A 21,297-nucleotide genomic window follows, 5' to 3' on the forward strand; every position below is an offset into this window, starting at 1 on the left:
CAGTGCCAAAGCTTAGAAACAATTATTCTGAATAAGAATGTGTAATATAGGATGGCTAAAACATATCATCTATTTTTCACACATGTAGGAGAGTTCTAATATACTTGCTATTAGTTTCATTGAATTCCATAGCAAGATAGCTGTTTTATTTAACAATATAATCACTTTTTGCAGTGCAAAAATTGAACCATGAATTTATATACTCTAGGGAAGAATTCTACACTGATTTAAAGTCAAATCATTTTGGTAAGGATGTTTTACAACAATACAATAAAAGAATCAAAGAAGTCTGCAGTTTTGTAGTCATAAAATTGGAAATGTGGATTTAAATTTATATAGACTTGCAAATATTTTTGTATTAAATTTTTGTACAATGTTACTCATTGGTCTATGTTTATTACTATAATCATGAGAAAATTATAAATGGCAAGAGGGCATTCCCTGGACATTTATTGCAGAATAATTAAAAGTATAATGAGAAGAATAAGAAAAGGAGACTAGTCACAGCTCTACGCTTAGGCTCAGGTCCTTCTACTGGGAAATTATAACATCTCTAAACATCCAACACTAGTTATCACACTGGATGCAAACATAAGCTCAGTGATGTCTACCCTTGAGGGCTCACCCAGCATGGGAAGAAGTCCCATAACAAAGAATAATTTCAAAGACTACTAATGAATTTTCTTACAAAACCTAGTCTTGTAATACAAATTCTCATTTAACTCAAGTGATGTTTTAGAGAGTCATAGAAGACAATATTTTTCTTTCGTTTTTGTGTAAATAAGCTTCCAGCCATGTTCTCAAATTCAGATTCATCTTGCTCCCTGTTATGCTACCCCTAGCATGCTACAGGCATATCTTAGCTAATGATTATAACCTGCATCATTGTTTTTAACATCAACCCTCTCAGGACAGTGGAGGAAAATACATCATGTGTTTTGACAGCAGAGAAAGCTCCAGAATGCTAAGGTGAGCATTTAATAATCCTTATGTTAACAATTTCTCTCCAAACTTCTTTGTGTTAGTTACACATGACTCTTTTGCACTAATTCCTAGTGAAGTCTAGGAAAACCAAAGTTAGTAATGTTTAGAGATATTGGAGAATTGTCTGCACTTTTTTCTGGATGCATGGAGAAAAAATGGGTGTCTGGAAAGGGGAAATAAAAAATAATAAAAAAAATATGAGCAACAGTGCTATTTGTATGCCCTGCTTATGTTCACTAAGCACTAAACTTAGTAAGCAGGAACTCCAGTTCTCACTCTGGGATCAGTGATGGGATATTGATTAATAAAATTTTATCTTCTATTTTTACAGATGCAAGTCATGAAGAAAATGGTTGCAGAAAGTAACTCTTCAGTGACTGAGTTCATTCTTATGGGGTTAACAGTTCAACCAGAGCTCCAGGTGCCCCTGTTTGTCCTCTTCTTGTTAAACTACACAGCTGCTGTGGTGGGAAACTTGACCTTAATGAATCTCATTTGCCTAAATTCACATCTTCACACTCCCATGTATTTTTTCATCTTCAATCTCTCCTGCATTGATTTTTGTTATTCATTCGTTTGTAACCCCACAATGCTGATGAGTTTTGTTTCAGAGCAGAGCACTATCTCCTATGATGGATGCATGACTCAGCAGTTTTTCTTTTGCTTTTTTGTCAACTCTGAATGTTATGTGCTGACAGCCATGGCCTATGATCGCTATGTGGCTATCTGTCACCCCCTCCAGTACACAACTGTCATGTCCCCTAAGATCTGTTGTTTTCTGGTGTTTGGATCTTACTTTATGGGTTTTGCTGGGGCCATGACTCACACAGGGTTTATGATCAGGCTCAGTTTTTGTGATGCTAACATCATCAACCACTACATGTGTGACATCTTCCCTCTCCTTCCATTGTCTTGTACCAGCACCTATGTCAATGAGCTTGTGAGTTCTGCTGTGGTTGGAGCAATTATCATTTTATCTAGCATCATTATCTTAATCTCATATGCCATGATCCTTTCTAATATCCTTCGCATGTCATCAAGTAAGGGTTGGTCGAAAGCCTTGGGCACTTGTGGGTCTCACATCATAACTGTTAGTCTCTTCTATGGATCTGGACTGCTTGCATATGTCAAACCAACATCTGCAGACACTGTGGGCCAGGGAAAATTTTTATCAATATTTTACACTCTTGTGGTACCCATGCTGAATCCTCTCATCTACAGTCTCAGGAACAAGGATGTCAAGCTTGCTGTGAAAAGAACAATGAAAAGACTCACAGGCTGAATGTTCCATTGTGGTTTCATCGACCTGCCCCACTGCATTTCGTTGTCCCCTCTATGTGTTTTTCATTCACCTGTCTTAGTTTCTTCAGTCACTCTAGGGCCTGGAATAGATTTCTACTGTAGTCTCTTTTTTTTTTTCTTGCTATGTCACTCTTCCTTCTAATTTTTTCATCAGTTGCTTTCATCTTCATATGACTCCAAGATGTTGATCACTCCCAATATCAAATTAAGACCCAGTCCTAGTTTTTTTTTTTTTTTTTATTATTTTAAAATGACAATATCTATGGTTTTTTCTGTGTGCCTTTTCTATGCAAGGAAATTCATAAACTGTGTTCTTTTTGCCCTTCCTCATTTTTGCATTTTGAGACAATTTTGATTTTCTTTGTTTGTTACCTTAGAAAATTGGGAGTTTCATTAACTAAATTACTTAGATGATATGAATGGTTACAACTATGTAGATTTTATATAGTTGTCATTATTTAAAGATTATTTTGGGTCCTTTAGAGAGTTTTCCATACAGTAGACTTTTAGTTTCACATGTATCACAAAACTCTGTACTTTATTTAAGTAATATTTGATTCTTACAAGACTCTGAGGATGCCTTCAGCCTTGTCTACCACCACAAATTTGATAATGCACAGACAATCTGATTATCTTGTTGAATCGAACTGAAATTGTCATTGTCTTTTTCTGATATGTGGATTAGTCTAAGATCATTTCCAAAATGACATACTTATATTTTTGTCTTCAGAACACAAGGACATTTATTTCCTGTATTGTTTATATATGAAGGACGCAGTTTGAGAAAACAATCTATTTGCTTCCTCTAAAAACCAAACTACAGATATGTTGAAGTTTTAGAGATAAAGTACATACATGCTTTTCTTTGAGTTTGATTCTCAGGGCCAACTGTAACCTCTATATCTATATTGTTCTTTTAATATGTATCTGGTATCTGGATAAGGAAATAACTATGCAACTTTTTAAGGTCACAATTCTTATGAAACAGAGACTAGTATCACAACAATTGTATATTTTGTAAAGAAATATAAAGACAGATGATTGTCAAAATACAGACAGACCTTCTATAGAATTGTTTCATAATGATTTCAAATGTTGGGATTCTGTCAAAAATTAGAGCCAGCAATGATGCCTATTATAGAGATAATGCAAAGATTTAGGATTCAGGTTTTTAAACACACATGTTCTTACAGTGTACATACTAAAGTGGCATAGGCATTAGAGACAGAGTAATGATTTCATCTTTTTTATGAGTACATATCACTTTTCTAGGATGGTGAGACCAAGGAGATTGAACAAATTCTTGCAGGGAGTCATGTTATCTTATTTAAATGTATATTCAAAGAACTTATTTCATGTGGCATATTTATATGAAGAGGAAAATAACTTAGCCTGACATATAACAAATTAGTTAACGGTACTGCCTAGCATATTTTTTGTGTATCTTCTCAGGACTGGAATCAGGTCAGAACATGTAGTTCTTCATGTACATCATAAGACTTTTTCTGAGGATATAAGGATAAACTTTCAGTTATTCTACATAGGGTACAAATGACAGATCAAAGAAGCAAGTGAACACATGTGAAGCAGAAAACAATAAATTTTAGGGGGTGGGTGGGTATGTTGCTCACAGAATTCTAGATGATGTGATACTGACAGAAATATGGGAGACTCAAGTGTTCCTGCTTTACTGATAATCCCATCCTGTGATGGACAATGGTTTCCCTGAATCTCTATCACTGACAATCAGTTAGCTTTACACAAAGCCTTCTTCCTTCAAGAACCATGAAAATTGTCCTGAAGCTCTTTGTATTTTAATGTTAATTTTACTTCCCCAAGAAGGGCTGTGGAGTCACAGTACTCAAGAGGTGACTTCATCTTAACCTTCCCATTTTAATTAGTAAAAAAAAGGACAGCCAGTGACTGGGCAGGAAGGGCGAGGGTGGTGGAAAGAAGGGAAGCCTAAGAGGTCAGGGGATGGAAGGGGAAGGTCTTGGCAAAATCGAGGTTCCTAAGAACCAGCTGATCCCAGGTGGAATTGATTGGCATTAAATAGCTATGAACATCAAGAATTTTGTAGGTCCAATATCTCATACAGAAGGGCAGTTTGTATCTTTGTCTATTTGATGTAATTTTGTTCTATAGATGGTTTGTGGATAGATAGTTGGATATATAAGCCTGTATGAAATGCTGCCAAGCTGTAGCATTGTATTTATGTGGGATTTTGCAGTAGGGAAATACCCTGGGACAGAGGCAGAGTATAGACAGTAGAAAACCCTCAAGGGAAGAGAGTTGTGAGCAAGGAATGAGATCCAGGTGGCAGCTTGGACCAGATGCACATGGCTAGGTATCAGGGTTTGGCCTGAGGAGTGAGACCTCAGGGCCAATGAAGGGATAAACTTTTTATATTTTTTTAAAAATATTTACTACAACAAGACCATTTACTAGTAACATATTCTTAAGACAGCTAACTGCTTATATTGTAAGCTGGCTTAATATCAGTAGCCTTACCTATTCTACTAGGAAAGACTATTTTAGTTCTGAGGCAATAGTATAAAAAATAGTGGTATGTGTATTTATATAAAGTTAAATCTTCAAAATGTGATTTTATTATTTATATAGACCATGATATTTGAAAAGATATTTGCTTGAAAATATATACTGATAAATCATTATACCAGTTGAGTCTTTGAATAAATCTGAATAAAATTATTTGTACTAAAGTGAACCATTTTTATCTATTATACTTACACAATTATCAAATGTGCTTAAAGCTTTTTTCTGAAAATTATTCTATAAATTTTAATGTTTTGCTTTATTTTGACAGAAAAAATATGATTCATGGCTAATTATATTTGTGAAAAACAGTTTGAAATTTCCTTACATAAATAGGTTTGAGTTGACATGCAAGATTTCTTAAGGACTCAGGGTCAGAAGTGTAAAACCAAACCTAAAATGTATTTTTAAAAAATGTAAATGTTGAATTTTAACTTCAAGATATGAAATGTCTTCTGAGGATTCTTTTCTAGTCAACAACATGTCCTCCTGGAAAACAAATCAGAACACAGCATGGCTCAGTTCTGTGAAGTAATGGACTTATGTCATTTGCATGCATTTATAGGTATAGTTCATATGCGTGTGTGGACATACAAGGTCTGCATGTACTTGTGAATGCACTAAGATGCCTAAAATTGATATCAAGAGACATTCACCGTCATTATCCATGTATTCATTGAATTAAAGTCTCTCAATTGACATCTAAATCCAGCAGTACAGCTAGTCTAGATAGCCAGCTTGCTCCAAAGATATCCTTGTCTCTGCCTTCTGAGTACTGCAACTACAGGCAGATCAAGGTACACATCTTGAATTTATATGGATTCTCAGGTTTGAACTCCAGTCCTCATACTTACATGGCACATGCTTTATCTGTTGCGCTATCACCTTAACAAATGCCAATGCTTGATGGAACAATGTAAGGGAATGTCAAGGTGGGGAAGAGGGAGTGGACGGGTGGGTGGGCAACCACCCTCCTAGAAGCAGGAGTGGTGATGGAATCAGGAATATGGAGGGCAATTCGGGAAAGGTGGATAACATTTGAAATGTAAATAAAATATATCCAAGAAAATCAGAAAAAAAAAACTGTGAATTACCATTTAATAACATTAAGAATCTTGTTTTGATTTTCTTATCTCATATCAGTCCATGACATTAGGATTCCAATGCCTAACCACCCTGGATAGATTTGCCAAGAGGTTCTATTATTCTTTCCCATTGAACCCTCTAAACATGGTTGCAGGGCATCCCACATACCTATGGGCATAGTCTACCCAGTCATCAAAAATATTCATTTCTTTTTTTAGAAATTTTATTAAGTGTAATGAAAAAATCATCTCATTTTTTAATGTGTTAGCCTGTTGTATGGGTGTGTGTGTTTAGGGGAGTCACAATGTTTTCAACTACTTAAATATTCCCATTTTATTGAAAGTTGACAGTCTTCAGATGTCTATGTGGACTGTTATGAGACATACTTGGTCAAATGGGCATCAATAGATTTTTGGATGCTTACAGTATTCTGTATATGAACACTGTTGCTTCTACCTACCTATAGTTAACTCACCTATTACAAATAGCACATAAGAGCTGATTATTTTGTATTAACTACTTATTTAACTTTCTTTATATTCTCAAACTGACTTGTGCATATTAAGTAATAATATATACATTAATATAATTGTAATATTAGTAATATAAATAAAATTAATGAATTGCTTATTGAATAAAAAATAACTTTAGTAAATATTTAATGGTCTGCCTTAAAATATAGTTTTTGGAAAAATTAAATTTGTGCTTGTCTGTGTACTAAAGTTAGCAAAGAATCCTCTGGAATATGTTAGTAATGGCCTTCAAACACAAAAGATAACAGTGTTTTCATGTAATTTTATGTCACAAGTTTTTATATTAAATCCATTCAGTGTATCAAGTTTTAGTTAAAATAAAATAATGTACATAGTTTTTCATTACTAAATATTCTTTGTATATGTAGAAATTGTGAAGTCATAATTTTAAAATGGTTGTTCATAAATATCACTGTATCTTACCAATTTAACTTTATTCTGTTATGCATAAAGATTTAAATGAACAAAGCAAGATAACTTAAGTGTCATAAAGTAAAGGACCATTCCAATTTTATATATTTGTAAAGTAGCAATGCTTAAGGATAAATGACCAATTTCAGTGTCTGTTATATGTGTAATTCAACATTGAGGTGCCCATCAATTGATGCATGTATAAAGATCATGTGATATCATATACATTGTAGGTTTATTAATTCATTTATAAGTAGATTCACAGTAATATATTTGTGTGAAAAAAATGGATGGAACTGACAATCTTCATGCTGTATGTGGGATCTATACAGAAATATAAAAGGACATGGATGTGAACAGCGTACTATTAGGGTTGTAGAAAAGAAAAAGTATTGGCGAGATGTGACATTGAGCAGTATGAGGTCAATAAGTTTAAACTTTACTAGATGCAATTCTTAGCTTCTATAATAAATATATAATACATTTACAAAAATGAGCATAACCAATAAAATTTACATCAATCAGATACAGATTTTAGCTAAAACTAATTTACATTATAGACAGAATCAGGGAAATATTTAATGATGTTAATTGTAGTTAAATATTCCTATGTCTATATCCAGTAGACTAGAAAATCTCTGGTGAAAATATTATGTGTACTATGCCCAAGTGGGATTTAAACATAGGCCTTACTGTTTCCCTTCCTACTTGATCACCATAAAGTGTTCCTTAGGGAAGAACTATTTATGGATTTCTAATCAGGTTAAAAAGATTGAAAGCAGTCTGTGTGCACTATTAAAGTTGTGGCTCTGGAGTGATATATGTGACTTTCCTTCACCCATTTTGGGAAAACGACTATTTAGAAGTGTTATTCACATCTCAGAATGAGACTCAAATCATGAGACCTGTGCTATGACACTTTTACCACATAGGCTTTTGTGATGACATCTGGCCACCTTTAATTGATATTTGATGATAATTCAACGTCCTGGATATTGGAAGTGAAGTATACTGCAAGGAGTATTCAAAAACAAGAAAGGGTGAGTTCATCCATTCCTATATATTTCTGTAATTAATTTTGTGTGTAAAAAAGAGAGTACTTCTTACACTGAAAAACAAACAACAGCAAACAAACAATCAGTAAGTAGTACATAGCTGAGGTTTTGCTGTTGCATATATATGTTTCCTCTTTGTTGTGTTGGTTTCTGCTTTGGTCAAATAGCCAGACAAGCATAATAGTTCCAGGTGACACATAAAATGCAGAGCTATCATAGCAGGGAGGGGTACTTATTTTAAACAAATATTAAAGTACAATGCACACAAAGATTCTATATAAAATGAGAATATAATTTGAGCATTAAAATATGTACAATTAATGAAACTCACACCCACATTAATTGCTATTTTCTCTTCCATGCCTTTGTCAAATTTTGAAAGCAAAAACCTTTCTCCATCCCTGTGAAGCTAGGATAGAGTGGACGAAAATGTGAAGAAACTCTGAAGAGTATAATTTGATCTTATATTACTAAAAATATAAATTTTAAACTGCTGTGGATATTTTCTATACTTGCTATCCATTTTAGCTTCATAGAGTCTAGTAGTAAGTGCTATGGAAACCATACACACTGTAAGGCAAGAATCTTTATGGCTGATGTGCTAGAAGCATTCACTGTTTAGGTACATCCAGAACTAGGATGTCTAATGTAACTAAGGGATGGGAGTGGAAAGACCAGATCAAAGAGAGTGTTTTTTGTAACACACATCCAACCACCTAAATTTATTAACAGATATGTGTGAGTTAGGCACACTATCTCAATAATTGAGGCAAGGATAAAAGAATATTATTGTAGCATTTTGGGTTATAAAGATAATCATGGGTTAACTCATTTTGCCATAATGGAAGAGTGTGATAATATATGCAGGTGCTAAAGCATAACTTCTGTCCATTGTGCTGAATTCAGCTGATGGTAAAATCATGGAACAAAGCTAGTCTATGCATTAATTAAACCTTTTCTCTTCTAGATTTTCAATAAGCATGCTGACAGGAAATGGTTCCTTTGTGACAGAGTTTTTTCTTGCTGGTTTGACAGATCGTCCAGAGCTCCAGTTGCCTCTCTTTTACTTGTTTCTAATAATCTACATTGTCACAGTGGTGGGAAATTTTGGTTTGATCACACTGATCAGCTTCAATCCTCACCTGCACACCCCAATGTACTATTTTCTCTTCAACCTCTCCTTTATTGATCTCTGCTACTCTTCCGTGTTTAGTCCCAAAATGCTGATGAACTTTGTCTCTGAGAAGAATTCCATCTCCTATGAGGGGTGCATGACTCAGCTATTTCTTTTTCTCTTTTTTGTCATTTCTGAATGCTACATGTTGACTTCAATGGCCTATGATCGGTATGTGGCCATTTGTAATCCACTGCTGTATAAGGTCACCATGTCCCCTCAGGTCTGTTCTATTATATCTATTGCTGCTTATGGGATGGGGTTTGCTGGAGCCTCTGCCCACACAGGCTGTATGCTCAGACTGACCTTCTGCAATGCCAATGTCATCAACCATTACTTGTGTGACATTCTCCCTCTCCTTCAACTTTCCTGCACCAGCACCTATGTCAATGAGGTTGTTGTTCTCATTGTTGTGGGCATTAACATCACAGTCCCCAGCTGTACCATCCTCATTTCCTATGTTTTCATCCTTGCCAACATTCTCAATATCAAATCCACTCAAGGTAGATCAAAAGCCTTCAGCACCTGTAGCTCTCACATCATGGCAATTTCTCTTTTCTTTGGATCAGCTGCATTCATGTATCTTAAATATTCTTCTGGATCTATGGAACAAGGAAAAATATCTTCAGTTTTCTACACTAATGTTGGACCCATGCTCAACCCTCTGATCTACAGTTTGAGAAACAAAGATGTCAAGGTGGCATTAAGAAAATCATTGATTAATTTTCAGAGAAAAGACAGATTTTAATTAGAATCAATAATCCTGTAAGAAATTGGAGGACCTAGATTTTTTGTTGGTAATATCAGTGAAGATATTTTTTTAATGTCAATGTGTAGTTTGCTAAACTTCATTTACAAAATATGGATAATTTCATTTTGTTTTTGTAAATCTAGCATACCTAAGAGGTCATACAAATGATTGATACCATATCGATGATGCAATAAATACACAGATAATTTTCATTATTACATCATACTCTCTTTCCTAGGCTATTTTTCACTTCAAAAATGAATTTTATGTTAATTTAAATCTTAAAAATCTAAAACCCAAAATGACAAAGATTTGGTGCTTTATTACTTTGTGGTAGAATCATAGTTATCGAAAGTATACAGAGCTCTGAAGAAGATAGCAAGAAGCAGCCAGATCACGTGTGTGGTTTCAATGAAGAAAATTACATTTGAGTCCAATATAATGCACAGTGACTCTAGTTAGCTAGTTTTATATTTTAAATTTACAAAATAAGAAAATTTACATGATCATGCTACAAAGAATAAGTATATTGTGTTATCTGAAGTAACAATTATGTCAGTTAATGAGTTTTTATACTTTATTCAATTTACCCACTACACAGTGGGTATCTATTGTCTAGCATTGTGATTCATAAACAAAATACGCAGGATTTTATTTTCAATTACAAATAAAATTGGAAAAACTCATTATGTACCTACATACTTTCTAATTACTGTAGACACAGTCATTAACGATTAAGTCCAAAGCCTGTTGACTTGTGCCTCAGAATAATAACATCTTTTCATTACTATTTTTAAATATATTTCATTTGAAGTAATATTTAATAAAATAAAGTTTTGTTCTGGGTTATATTAAATTTTGGATATATTTTATCAATATTTACAATTAGTAGGTTGTTTGAAAACTAAAGGTTCACCTTCAGTTATTACTGTAATCTTCCATAGTTGCCTTTAGTGCAGCTAGCTGGAATGTGACTTCTAGGATTCTCCTGTCTAAACATCTCACAGGTTCACCAGGATTACAGATGCTTGATCTTAGCAGTACAAACTTATACAGGTTTAGAAGATACAACATCAGTAATCAGGCTCAGGTAAAAAGCACTTTAACAAACAACCATCTATTCACCCCAAACACAAATAATTTTAATAATATACTATATGATTGATATCCTATTGTATGACTTTTTGTCAAAGAATATCATTCTTAAATGCTTATAAAACATGAGCTATCAGGTCAGTTAATAATTTATAAAAAATGTAAAGATAATTATATTTGTCTTATAAAAGAATATTGCAGAACATTATTTAGTAAATTTAGCTGTGTTTATAGGAGGTTATGCCTCAATAATCTAAGACCAGTATTTTAAATACAGTGGTGGGTAAGAAGTTCATCTAGTCACTTTGCTATCAAACATTATAAAGAGCCCAAGGTCTCATAATTAGACATCTAACTTTTATCTTCAGGTATTTTCAGCTATACTTTTTAGTTTTTTTGTCTCTTCTACTTGATCCTTTCTGAGTAATAAGTGTTCAGTAGGTTGACTGAAGATGACCATTGTATCACCAAAGCTTTAATATTTTCCAATCATTTTTCTGCATTTACTTTTGAATATTTTGTTGATTGTTCAAGTTTATTTAAGGTTTTATTCAGTGTTTAAACCACTAATCTCATTTAGATTACTGTGCATTTTCTCACATCATGCTTGAGTATTAGAATTTATTTAGAGTTATAGAAAAATGTTCAAGATGGGAGAAGCAAGGCTGATAAGTTAAACATGCATTTTCTCTCCTGTCATTGTATATTAGTATATGGATTTTTGATAATTAATGAAAAATATTAATATATCATTACAGTATATGTATTACTCAGAATTATGTTTGATTCTTATTTGTTACTTATATGTTTGCCTATCTATCTATCTATCTATCTATCTATCTATCTATCTATTTATCTATAATCTATCTACTTACTTAGTGTTGACAAAAACTTTCTCTGTTGCCTGTTTTTATCTGAACTCATGATCTTTCTCCCAACTGCTAGATTTTAAACATACATACAGGTATACTATTCCACGAGGCTTGGAATTTGTTTGGTTTTTATTTCACATTCCTTATGTGTTTAAGGCTCACCACTAGACCATCACATTTAATTCACTTGGTGAATTTTCTTTAGGCTTATTGTTTTTTGTATGTGTAGTTGGTCGGTTTGGGCATCTTTGCTATGTAGTCAGACTGTGTTGCACTCAGCTTTCTGAGTGCTAGGTTTACAGACTTGTGCCTGGCTCTCATGTTCCTCATTGTCAGTTTCTGAAGATTGCATATTAAGGATGGACTTGTGGAGAGCGGGTGTGGCAGCAGTCCCAAGGTGGCGCTTGGGACTCCGGCCAAGTTTTATGACTAGCACCTGACTTCCTTCTGCCCCGGGAATTAGCCACTCCCACCGTGTGAGCTTTGCAGGCGCACCCATGACATAAGATCAGGCCAGATGACGCAGATCTATGAACTGTAGCCACGCCACATGGACTGAGGAGGTAGAGTTGAGAAAGGATAAAAGGAACTGCAGTTGGGGGTGGGGAAAGAAAGAGAGAGAGAGAGAGAGAGAGAGAGAGAGAGAGAGAGAGAGAGAGAGAGAGAGAGAGAGAGAGAGAGAGAGAGAAGGGGAGACAAAAGATTTTAACTTGCATGCTGTAAGATTCCTGAATAAACTGCTTTGAGAAGAATGCTGTGTAGTTGCTCCTTTTCTGCTGGTCGGAGATTGTAGCGACATGAACTTAAAACTTTGAGAAGTACCCTCAACACTGTGTTAAATGGAATGTTACAACTGTGGTTGCCATTCTTTGGGGTGGCAGACAAGCTATTTTAATTAATTTTAGTAAGCATACAAAATAAGTTTCACTTCATAGGGACTTGCTTATATTCACGTTCATCCACTCTCCTCATCTGCTATTCTTTACTCTCTCAGGTCCCTTTTATCCCATCCACTAAATAGCCCCTTAAACTTTAATGTCACATATGGGTATACATGTGAATATATGGTATGTACATAGTTATAATTATTGATTATTCATATGGAAAATTATGTAATATTTTGTCATTATTCCTTATTTCTCCCATCACCCTCTGTTGTTGCCTACTCTCTCTTTGTAAATGCGTATCTCTGTAGATTGTCCTGCAGCTTGTATTTTGATGTTAATTACCCTTCTGCAAGAAGTGCTGCCTAGTACTCAGTTGATTTCCTCAGAACCTTCCCATTTTAATTAGTAAAATAAAGGCAAGAGCCAATAATTGGGCAGGGAAAGGGAGGTAAAGAGAGAGGGGATTAGAGGTGATGGGAGTGGAGAGGGAAAAGAAAAGAGGAAGGACCAAGATGAAGATCAAGAAGAGTGAATTAGATCCAGGTGGACTTAACTGGTGTTAGGTAGCTATGAAAATTTAAGGATTTTATAGGACTTAAGTCTCACAAAGAAGGGCATTTTGTATCTTTGCCTATGTCATGTAATCGCATTGTGTAAAGGGTTTGTGGATTATGGATGGAGAGTTTGATATATAAACCTGTATGAAAGCTATCAGGCCATAGAGTTATGTTTGTGCTGGGCAAGATGGTAATTGCACCTGGAATTGAAGCATTCTTGGGGACAGAGTGAGATGGGGGGGTTGTCTTGAACCTAGCAGCATAGCCCATGCTCCATAGTAAAAGCAACATCCAAGGTGTGAAACGTTGGGGCCAATAAAGAGATAAGCCTCATGCAGAATAATGCAAATCCATCCTTTCTTATCTCCTCAAACAAAGCACAAGTCCTAGTGAATCAAGGACCTCAACATAAAACCAGGTACACTGAAACTATTAGAAGAGTAAGTGGGGAAGAACTTAGAACATATATGCACAAGGAAAAGTTTCCAGAACAGAACACCAATGGCTTATGCTCTAAGATCAAGAATCGACAAACGGAACCTCATGAAATTGCAAAGGTTCTGTAAGGCTAAGGACACTGTCAAGAAGACAAAACAGCAACCAACAGACTGAGAAAGGATCTTTATGACTCCTATATCTGATGGAGGGCTAGTATCCAATATACACAAAGAACTCAAGAAGCTAGACTCTAGAGAATCAAATAATTCTATGAAAAATGGGGTACAGAGCTAAACAAAGAATTCTCAAAAGAGGAATATCAAATGGCCGAGAAACACCTAAAGAAATGTTCAACATCCCTAGTCATCAAGGAAATGCAAATCAAAACAACCCTGAGATTCCACCTCACACCAGTCAGATTGGCCAAGATCCAAAACTCAGATAACAGCAGATGCTGGCGAGGTTGCGGAGAAAGAGGAACACTTCTCTACTGTTGGTGGGGTTGTAAGCTGGTACAACTACTCTGGAAATTAGTCTGGTGGTTCCTCAGAAAATTTGACACAGTACCTGAAAACCCAACTATTCCACTCCTGGGCATATACCCCCAAAATACTCCAACATATAACAAGGACACATGCTCCACCATGTTCATAACAGCCTTATTTATAATAGCCAGAAGCTGAAAATAGCCCAGATATCCTTCAACAAAGGAATGGATACAGAAAGTGTGGTACATCTACACAATGGAGTAATACTCAGCTGTTAGAAACAATGATTTCCTGGAATTCATAGGCAAATGTATGTATTCTGAAGCTATCATCCTAAGGTAACTCAGTCACAAAAGAACACACATGGTATGCACTGATAAGCGGATACTAGCCCCAGAAAGCTCTGAATACCCAAGAATCAATTTACAAACATTATGAAACTCAAAAAGAAGAAAGGCCAAAATGGCAATGCCTCAGTCCTTAGAATGGACGAAATGCAAGGTCAAATAGAGGAACAGGGATTGAAGAAAAGATCATTCAAAAGCAGCCTAACGGGGAGTATCCACCACATATGCAGCCACAAAATCCAAGCACTATAGCTGATGCCAGGAAGTACTTACTGGCAGGAACCAGACTGAGATGCCTCCTCAGGGACTATGCCAGAGTCATATAGGTATAGGTGAGCATGATTGCAGCTAAGCATCGGACTAAACATGGGGATACCACTGAAGGTGCTAGAGAAAAGACTGAAGAAGTTGAAAGGAGTTGAAACCTCATGGGAAGAACAACATTATTAATCAACCAAACTCTTCAAAACTCCCATGGACTAAAACTCCAACCTTTGAGCACACATTGAGAGACCTATTGATCCAGTTTCATAGGTAGCTGAAGGTACCAGTGCCTGGCATCAATGTGAGAAGAGGCTTTTGGTTCAGTGAGAGCATGTTCTCCCAATGTAGGGGAATGCCAAGGTAATGGGATGGAGAGGGTGATTTGGAGGGATTGTACCTTTGTGAAAGCAGATTGGGGGGGGTGGGAGCATCAAGGGGGAAGGGAATAATATCTCAAATTTAAATACAAAGTATCTAATAAAAATGAATAAAAGAGAGAAGCCTTTCCATTTTTAGTATGTATTGCAACATATCTCTCCTACCTTATTTCCTTATTTAATTTCATATTTTAGTATATGTAATATAATCATTTTTATTTAAATATTTTAATTTAAGATTCTGTATATAAGTGAAAATATAATGTTTTACTGATTCTGGTTTGAATTATTTAAAACAGCTGTTTGCAGTTTCATTTTTTTTCTTTCATGACATAATGTAACTCTGTTTTATGACTGAATAAAATGCCATAGTGTATTTTTGTCACATTTTACATTTTTATAATGTATATCTGAGCAAGTTTTACTTTCTTTCTGTAATTTTATATCTTAAAGTTACCATATAAGACAACGTGCTTTTTTGCTACCTTTTGATAAATGAGTATAGTTCAACTTTGGTTTTAATCACTGCTCCTTATCCTGTATTGATAAATCTCCCAAACACACTGCTTTACTTTTTAACTGAGAACCCCTATTACTTTTCTTTATCTCCAATAAATCTATATTTTGATATCAATTTTCCTTCTCAGATTCTCATCTTTTGTTTTATTATTTTTGTGGCATTTATTAAGTGGAAATAATGATGAGATTTATGTATTATGTATCATAATTCCATCATGTAGCTTTCCTCTAACCTTTTCCTTTCTCCACCTTTTCTGAGATAGGCTTACTTATTTTTTCAAGTTATGTAGATCTGTGTATTATAAGACCTACATTCTAAAATATGAGAGAAAACATGTGCTATTTTTCTTTCTAGGTTTGCATATTTTGTCTGCTGTGATGCTCGGGTGCTCGACAGTACATTTATCTCCTGTCAATAGCACAATTTTATTCTCCTTTATTGTTGAATACGCTGAAGTCCAGCACCTCCCTCCCACTTTTGGCCACTGTAATGAACATGCCAATCAAAACTAACCATCTCATCCTAACACAAGGTTTTTCCTTTTCTTTTCTGAACTGGCATTTGCCTATGGGCCACATCTGTCTCTTTTCTATCTAGAGGCAGTCTTTTGTCCCTCTGGGACAAATATTTCTTCTTTTCTCCCATCTTTCTCTTTTTTGTCCTCCCTTGTCCTCTATTTCCTGTCTTTGTTTTTTATTCCTCTTCTGTTCCATGTCTGAGGCAAATAAATCTACCTTGTACTGAAAACTTGATATTGGAGCCCCATGAACAGATACCAATCCATTGTAGATCATAGGATGTGTAGCTGAGGGAAATTGATTATTTTTCCCCAGTAACATCCAAAGTACCTTTAAGCACCAGAACACGAGTCAGTAGTTGGTGACACATCTATCTGGGTATCAGTTCAATTTCCTAATATTCAATCGCATAAACCAATGGTATTCTCAGCAATACACAGGTTCTTACTTGAAGGTTGTGGAGGACAACAAGTAAATTTCTTCTTGTGTCTCCTCAAGGCAGTACAAATTATCCCTTCAAGGCTCAGAGATCTTACCCATGTGAGGCTCAGGAAGCTATGTGGAAGTGGAGAAAGATTGTAAGATCTAAAACCAGGCAATTCCAAGGAAAGTGTGCCTTCCAGATACAAGAGAACTGATACACACATGAAGTTATAAAGACTGCCTTGACAAACATAGGAACAAGACTTGTTCATGTTCAAATTGGAGAAAAATCTTTGCTCCAAGAAGGGAAAGTGAACACAAATTCCAACCCCAAACTAAGAAGTTATTTGCAATTGATATCTGCTGAGAAATTGAAAACCACTTTTCTCCAATGTCTTAACATTCCAGATCAGGCTCCAGTAGGAGTAGTTGGCCAGCACAGCACAAACTTTATGGCTGTGTATATGTGTGTTGCCTTGGTTTATTATTTTTTTAATTGGATATTTTATTTATTTACATTTGATATGTTATCGCCTTTCCCAGTTTCCCCTGTGGAAGCCCCCTATCCTATCCTACTTTCCTGCTTCTATGAAGGTACTCCCCCACCCTCCCACTTCTGCCTCCTTGCCCTGGCATTTTTTTTATCTTATTGGTTTTTTTTTTTTTATTTCATTTTTCAGGATTTTGTTAAAGAGAGGGGTGGCACAAAGAAAAATCTGGAAAAAATTTTACATTATTTTTTAAAAAAACAATTAGATAAAAGAAAGGAAAGAGACTTAAAATATATGAAGAACTAAAAATCAACCAAAAATATTAAAAAACACAAAAGTAAGGAAAGCTAAACATCAAGTAAACCAAAAACCCAAGTAATACTTTGGCTATGGGATTGAACAGGAAGTTCTTTGAAAACCACAAGAACAACAACAACAAGCAAAACTGCAAATAGTTTAAAAATTATTCAGCTACCACATGGATGCATATTAAAACTACTTTAATGATCCATGTCATTCTATTAGCAATGCTAGTCATCAGCAATATAAATGCCAAGTGTGGAGATGGGTGGAGCAACTGCCAATCTTGAATTTTGTGTATTAAAGATGAATAGTGGGTACCCCAGCATAGGCAATGTAGAAATAAATCTGCATCACTTACAAAACTAGAAATAGATCTGCCATGTGAGGCAGCTATGTACAAAAGAAAAAATGAGACACATATGAAAAGGGCTTTATTTCTTACAAGAGAGGTACTTTTAAAAGCATATTCATATCCACTCTTATAACAAGAGCTACAAATGGAATGTAGACATCCATCCACCAATAAGAAGGTAATGAAAACATGAATGTAATATTACTCAGCCATTAAGGAAAAATGAAATTGTGAAATTTCATTTTAAATGCATGAAACTGGAAAATTATATGTAGAGCAAAATTAGTCATATGAAGGTTTCCAGCTAAATGTCCTGTTTTATGTGTTTAGCACCGCAAAACAGTGGAAGTCAGGAAAGTAGTAATAGCTAGTATGTGAAAAGATGAATTTAGGATGGCAGCCATTGATAAATTGCCTGTGCCTTGGTGTATAACTCACACACAGGCATATATGGGTAGCAATATTTGTTTGGAGTGAGTATATTACTGGATTAAAAGACTGTGATCAAAAGAAATGTAAGAAAGAACTGAATTTAGCTTACAATTTCAAAGAGATAAAGTATATCATAGCAAGCATGACATAGGATGTTGGCAGAAGCAGGAAACAGAATGATCACACTTTCATCCCCAGTTAGGGAAGAGAGGGAGAGAGATAGGAAGTAGAGTAAGTGTGAAAGGATTATAAATCTTCCAACCAGCCTTAAATAACAAACTTACTACAGTAAGTCCCTACCATTAAACACTTCACCACTTTCTTAAAAAGCACCACCAGTAGAACCAAGTGTTGACATACATGAGTATATTTGAGATATTTTTCATTCAAAGTACCATTAGTCATATATATATATATATATGTATATATATGTAATGTATATATGTATAGAGTATATATGTATATAAAATTATTTATAAAATATATAAACATGTATACATACATATATGTTTATATAAAATATATATTACATATTGTATATGGTATATATGTATATAATATTTTATATATCATATATATACACATACATACATATGGGTAGTGTATACACATACATATCAGGTAGTAACAGCAGCTAGGAAGACATCTCTGTGGACATATGCAATGTCTTACTTAATTTCTTCTTTGGGATATTCCCATTTGATGAAATTTAAAATGAATACAAAATGGTGTGATTTCATGAAGCCAATTTAACTGTAGTGAACATATATGTGAAAACAGGACAGTCAGTTCTCTGTAGTGTTTCCCTGGAGAAGCATACGTCTTATACTTTTTAATCAGGTCCCTAGGATTTGCAATATCAAAATCCTCTTGGGCCATATTGGCAGGTGGCTCTTTGGCATAAATAGATGCTACTTATCTCCCCAAGGCTAGTGAGGATGCTCTGGGCAAAATCTCTCCATCAGTAATAACCAGTACCTGATGATTTCTCAGAACCTTGGGAAGCAAAGGGTATGTTCTGGATCTCTCAGTACAGAATTTATTCCAATTGAAAAGATTGTCATATCCTTTTCTGCATCAAATACCCATCGATCCATCAGAGCTATGAAAACTCACTATTACTGCAGTGGAAGGGAAGAAAGTGAAGAAGATTCTTTCCTGAAGACTCCATCTAAAAAGGTGAACTTTTGGATTTTTGAAACTGCTAAGGGAGGTTGCCTTGCTACGCTGCATCTCCTCATCTGAGGCCACAGTGAAGTCTGAGGTAGGAGCTAAGCTATCAAGGTAGAAATTAAGGAGAGATGCTGAAGAACTTTGCTCCTTATCTTCACCAAACTTATATTTAATATACCCATCTTAATTTATTAAATATTAGTCATGTAAAACATTAAAATAGCTTCTTATTTATTTATGTATTTATGTGTGTGGGTGTATATATTTCACAGCTTGATTGTGAAGATCAGAGGAAAATTTGCAGGAATTGGTGCCCACCGTTCTTGTTATGGGTCCTGGGGATCAAACGAAGGCTATCAGGGCTTAGACACAAGTACTGTCTGCCATCTTTCTGGGTTATTATCCACTTTTATACATTCCCATATTATTGTGTGGGTACACCAATAGAAATGGAAATGGAAAAGATGAAATGAAGAGACATAGGTTTGAGACTAATTTCCTATTCTGACTCAATATTATAGAGGGTTACTGGAAAAAGCTTGGATGTCATCTTAATGTTCTTATTTCTTCTATTCTCCCAGATATGACCTGAGTAGGAATGGCCTCCGGCAATCACTCCACCACAGTAAAGGAGTTCATCCTTTTGGGCTTGACACAACAGCCAGAGCTCCAGATGCCTCTCTTCTTCCTCTTTTTGGGAATCTATGTGGTCTCCACGGTGGGGAACCTGGGCTTGATTGTTCTGATTGTTTTGAATCCTCACTTGCACACCCCCATGTACTACTTTCTCTTTAATCTCTCCTTCATTGATTTCTGCTACTCCTCTGTCATAACCCCCAAAATGCTGGTGAGTTTTGTGAAGCAGAACATCATCTCTCATGCTGAGTGCATGACTCAGCTCTTTTTCTTTGCCTTCTTTGTTATTGATGAATGTTGTATTTTGACAGCAATGGCCTATGACAGATATGTGGCCATATGTAAGCCATTGCTTTATAAAGTTATCATGTCCTATCAGGTCTGCTTCATGATGACAGTGAGTGTGTACACGATGGGGCTTGTGGGTGCCATAGCACACACAATTTGCATGCTGAAACTCACCTTCTGTGATGGCAACATCATCAATCACTACATGTGTGACATACCTCCTCTCCTGAAGCTCTCCTGCACAGACACCTCCATCAATGAGCTGGTGGTTTTCATTGTTGTGGGTGTCAATGTGATAGGACCTACTTTGATCATCTTCACTTCTTATACTTTGATCATTTTCAACATTTCCCATATCCGTTCCACAGAGGGCAGATCCAAGGCTATTAGTACCTGTAGCTCCCATATAATAGCTGTTTCTATTTTCTTTGGAGCCTCAGCATTCATGTATCTTAAGCCTTCTCCTGTTGGATCTGTGGGTGAAGATAAAGTATCCACTGTTTTCTACACCATTGTGGGCCCAATGTTGAATCCTTTCATCTACAGTTTGAGAAACAAGGATGTCCACATTGCACTGCAGAAGACTTTGAAAAAAACCATGCTTACCTAGATAGAAACCATTTTGTTATAGATGCAGATCATACTAATTTCATGTGATGTATCAAGATATATAGAAAATCCTAAGAAGTTGCAATAAAATTCCAACTATTTGATAATATAGAAAATTAACTGTACAAAACAGTTCACAGATTAAGGCACTGTGAAGAAGAGGATGGCTCTTTCATGCTTTAAAAATGTTAAATACATAAATAAAATTAAAACTTCAAAAATTAAAATAATTCAATTAGCTAAGAATTGTAAATACTTAGTTGTTAATTCTCTAGCTTAATTTTAGATTTTCTAGTTTTTACTTTCTCTTTTGTCTTCTTATAAAGTTTAGGATTATCTCAAACTTGTTATTCTTTTGTCTATTCTCATAAATGC

General features: G+C 35.2%; 2 protein-coding genes across 8 annotated transcripts in view; both read left to right on the top strand.

Moving 5' to 3' along the window:
* Nucleotides 1–21,297, top strand: part of LOC308431103 (olfactory receptor 8B3-like) — a gene marked incomplete at both ends in the record, with an annotated part of 57,543 nt that overhangs the window by 14,476 nt on the left and 21,770 nt on the right. Inside the window, one exon of one of the 7 annotated variants that reach the window (XM_080930459.1) lies at nt 8,908–9,083. The exons of 1 other annotated variant lie outside the window; for it this stretch is intronic. In XM_080930459.1, the coding sequence (XP_080786585.1) occupies nt 8,908–9,083 (176 nt within the window). Of the gene's footprint in view, nt 1–8,907; nt 9,084–19,987; nt 20,924–21,297 lie in introns of those variants that run through there. 5 more of the 7 variants (XM_080930465.1, XM_080930464.1, XM_080930463.1 and 2 more) reach the window with 5 other exon arrangements.
* On the top strand, nt 1,316–2,266 carry LOC308430830 (olfactory receptor 8C8-like; the record flags this gene model as incomplete). Its single annotated transcript, XM_080930127.1, has 1 exon — nt 1,316–2,266. One exon carries the CDS (start codon nt 1,316–1,318, stop codon nt 2,264–2,266), a length of 951 nt encoding a protein of 316 aa, XP_080786253.1.

This window comes from Micromys minutus (genome assembly GCF_963924665.1).
Source record: "Micromys minutus genome assembly, chromosome: 16".
In the NCBI taxonomy this organism is placed as follows: domain Eukaryota; kingdom Metazoa; phylum Chordata; class Mammalia; order Rodentia; family Muridae; genus Micromys; species Micromys minutus.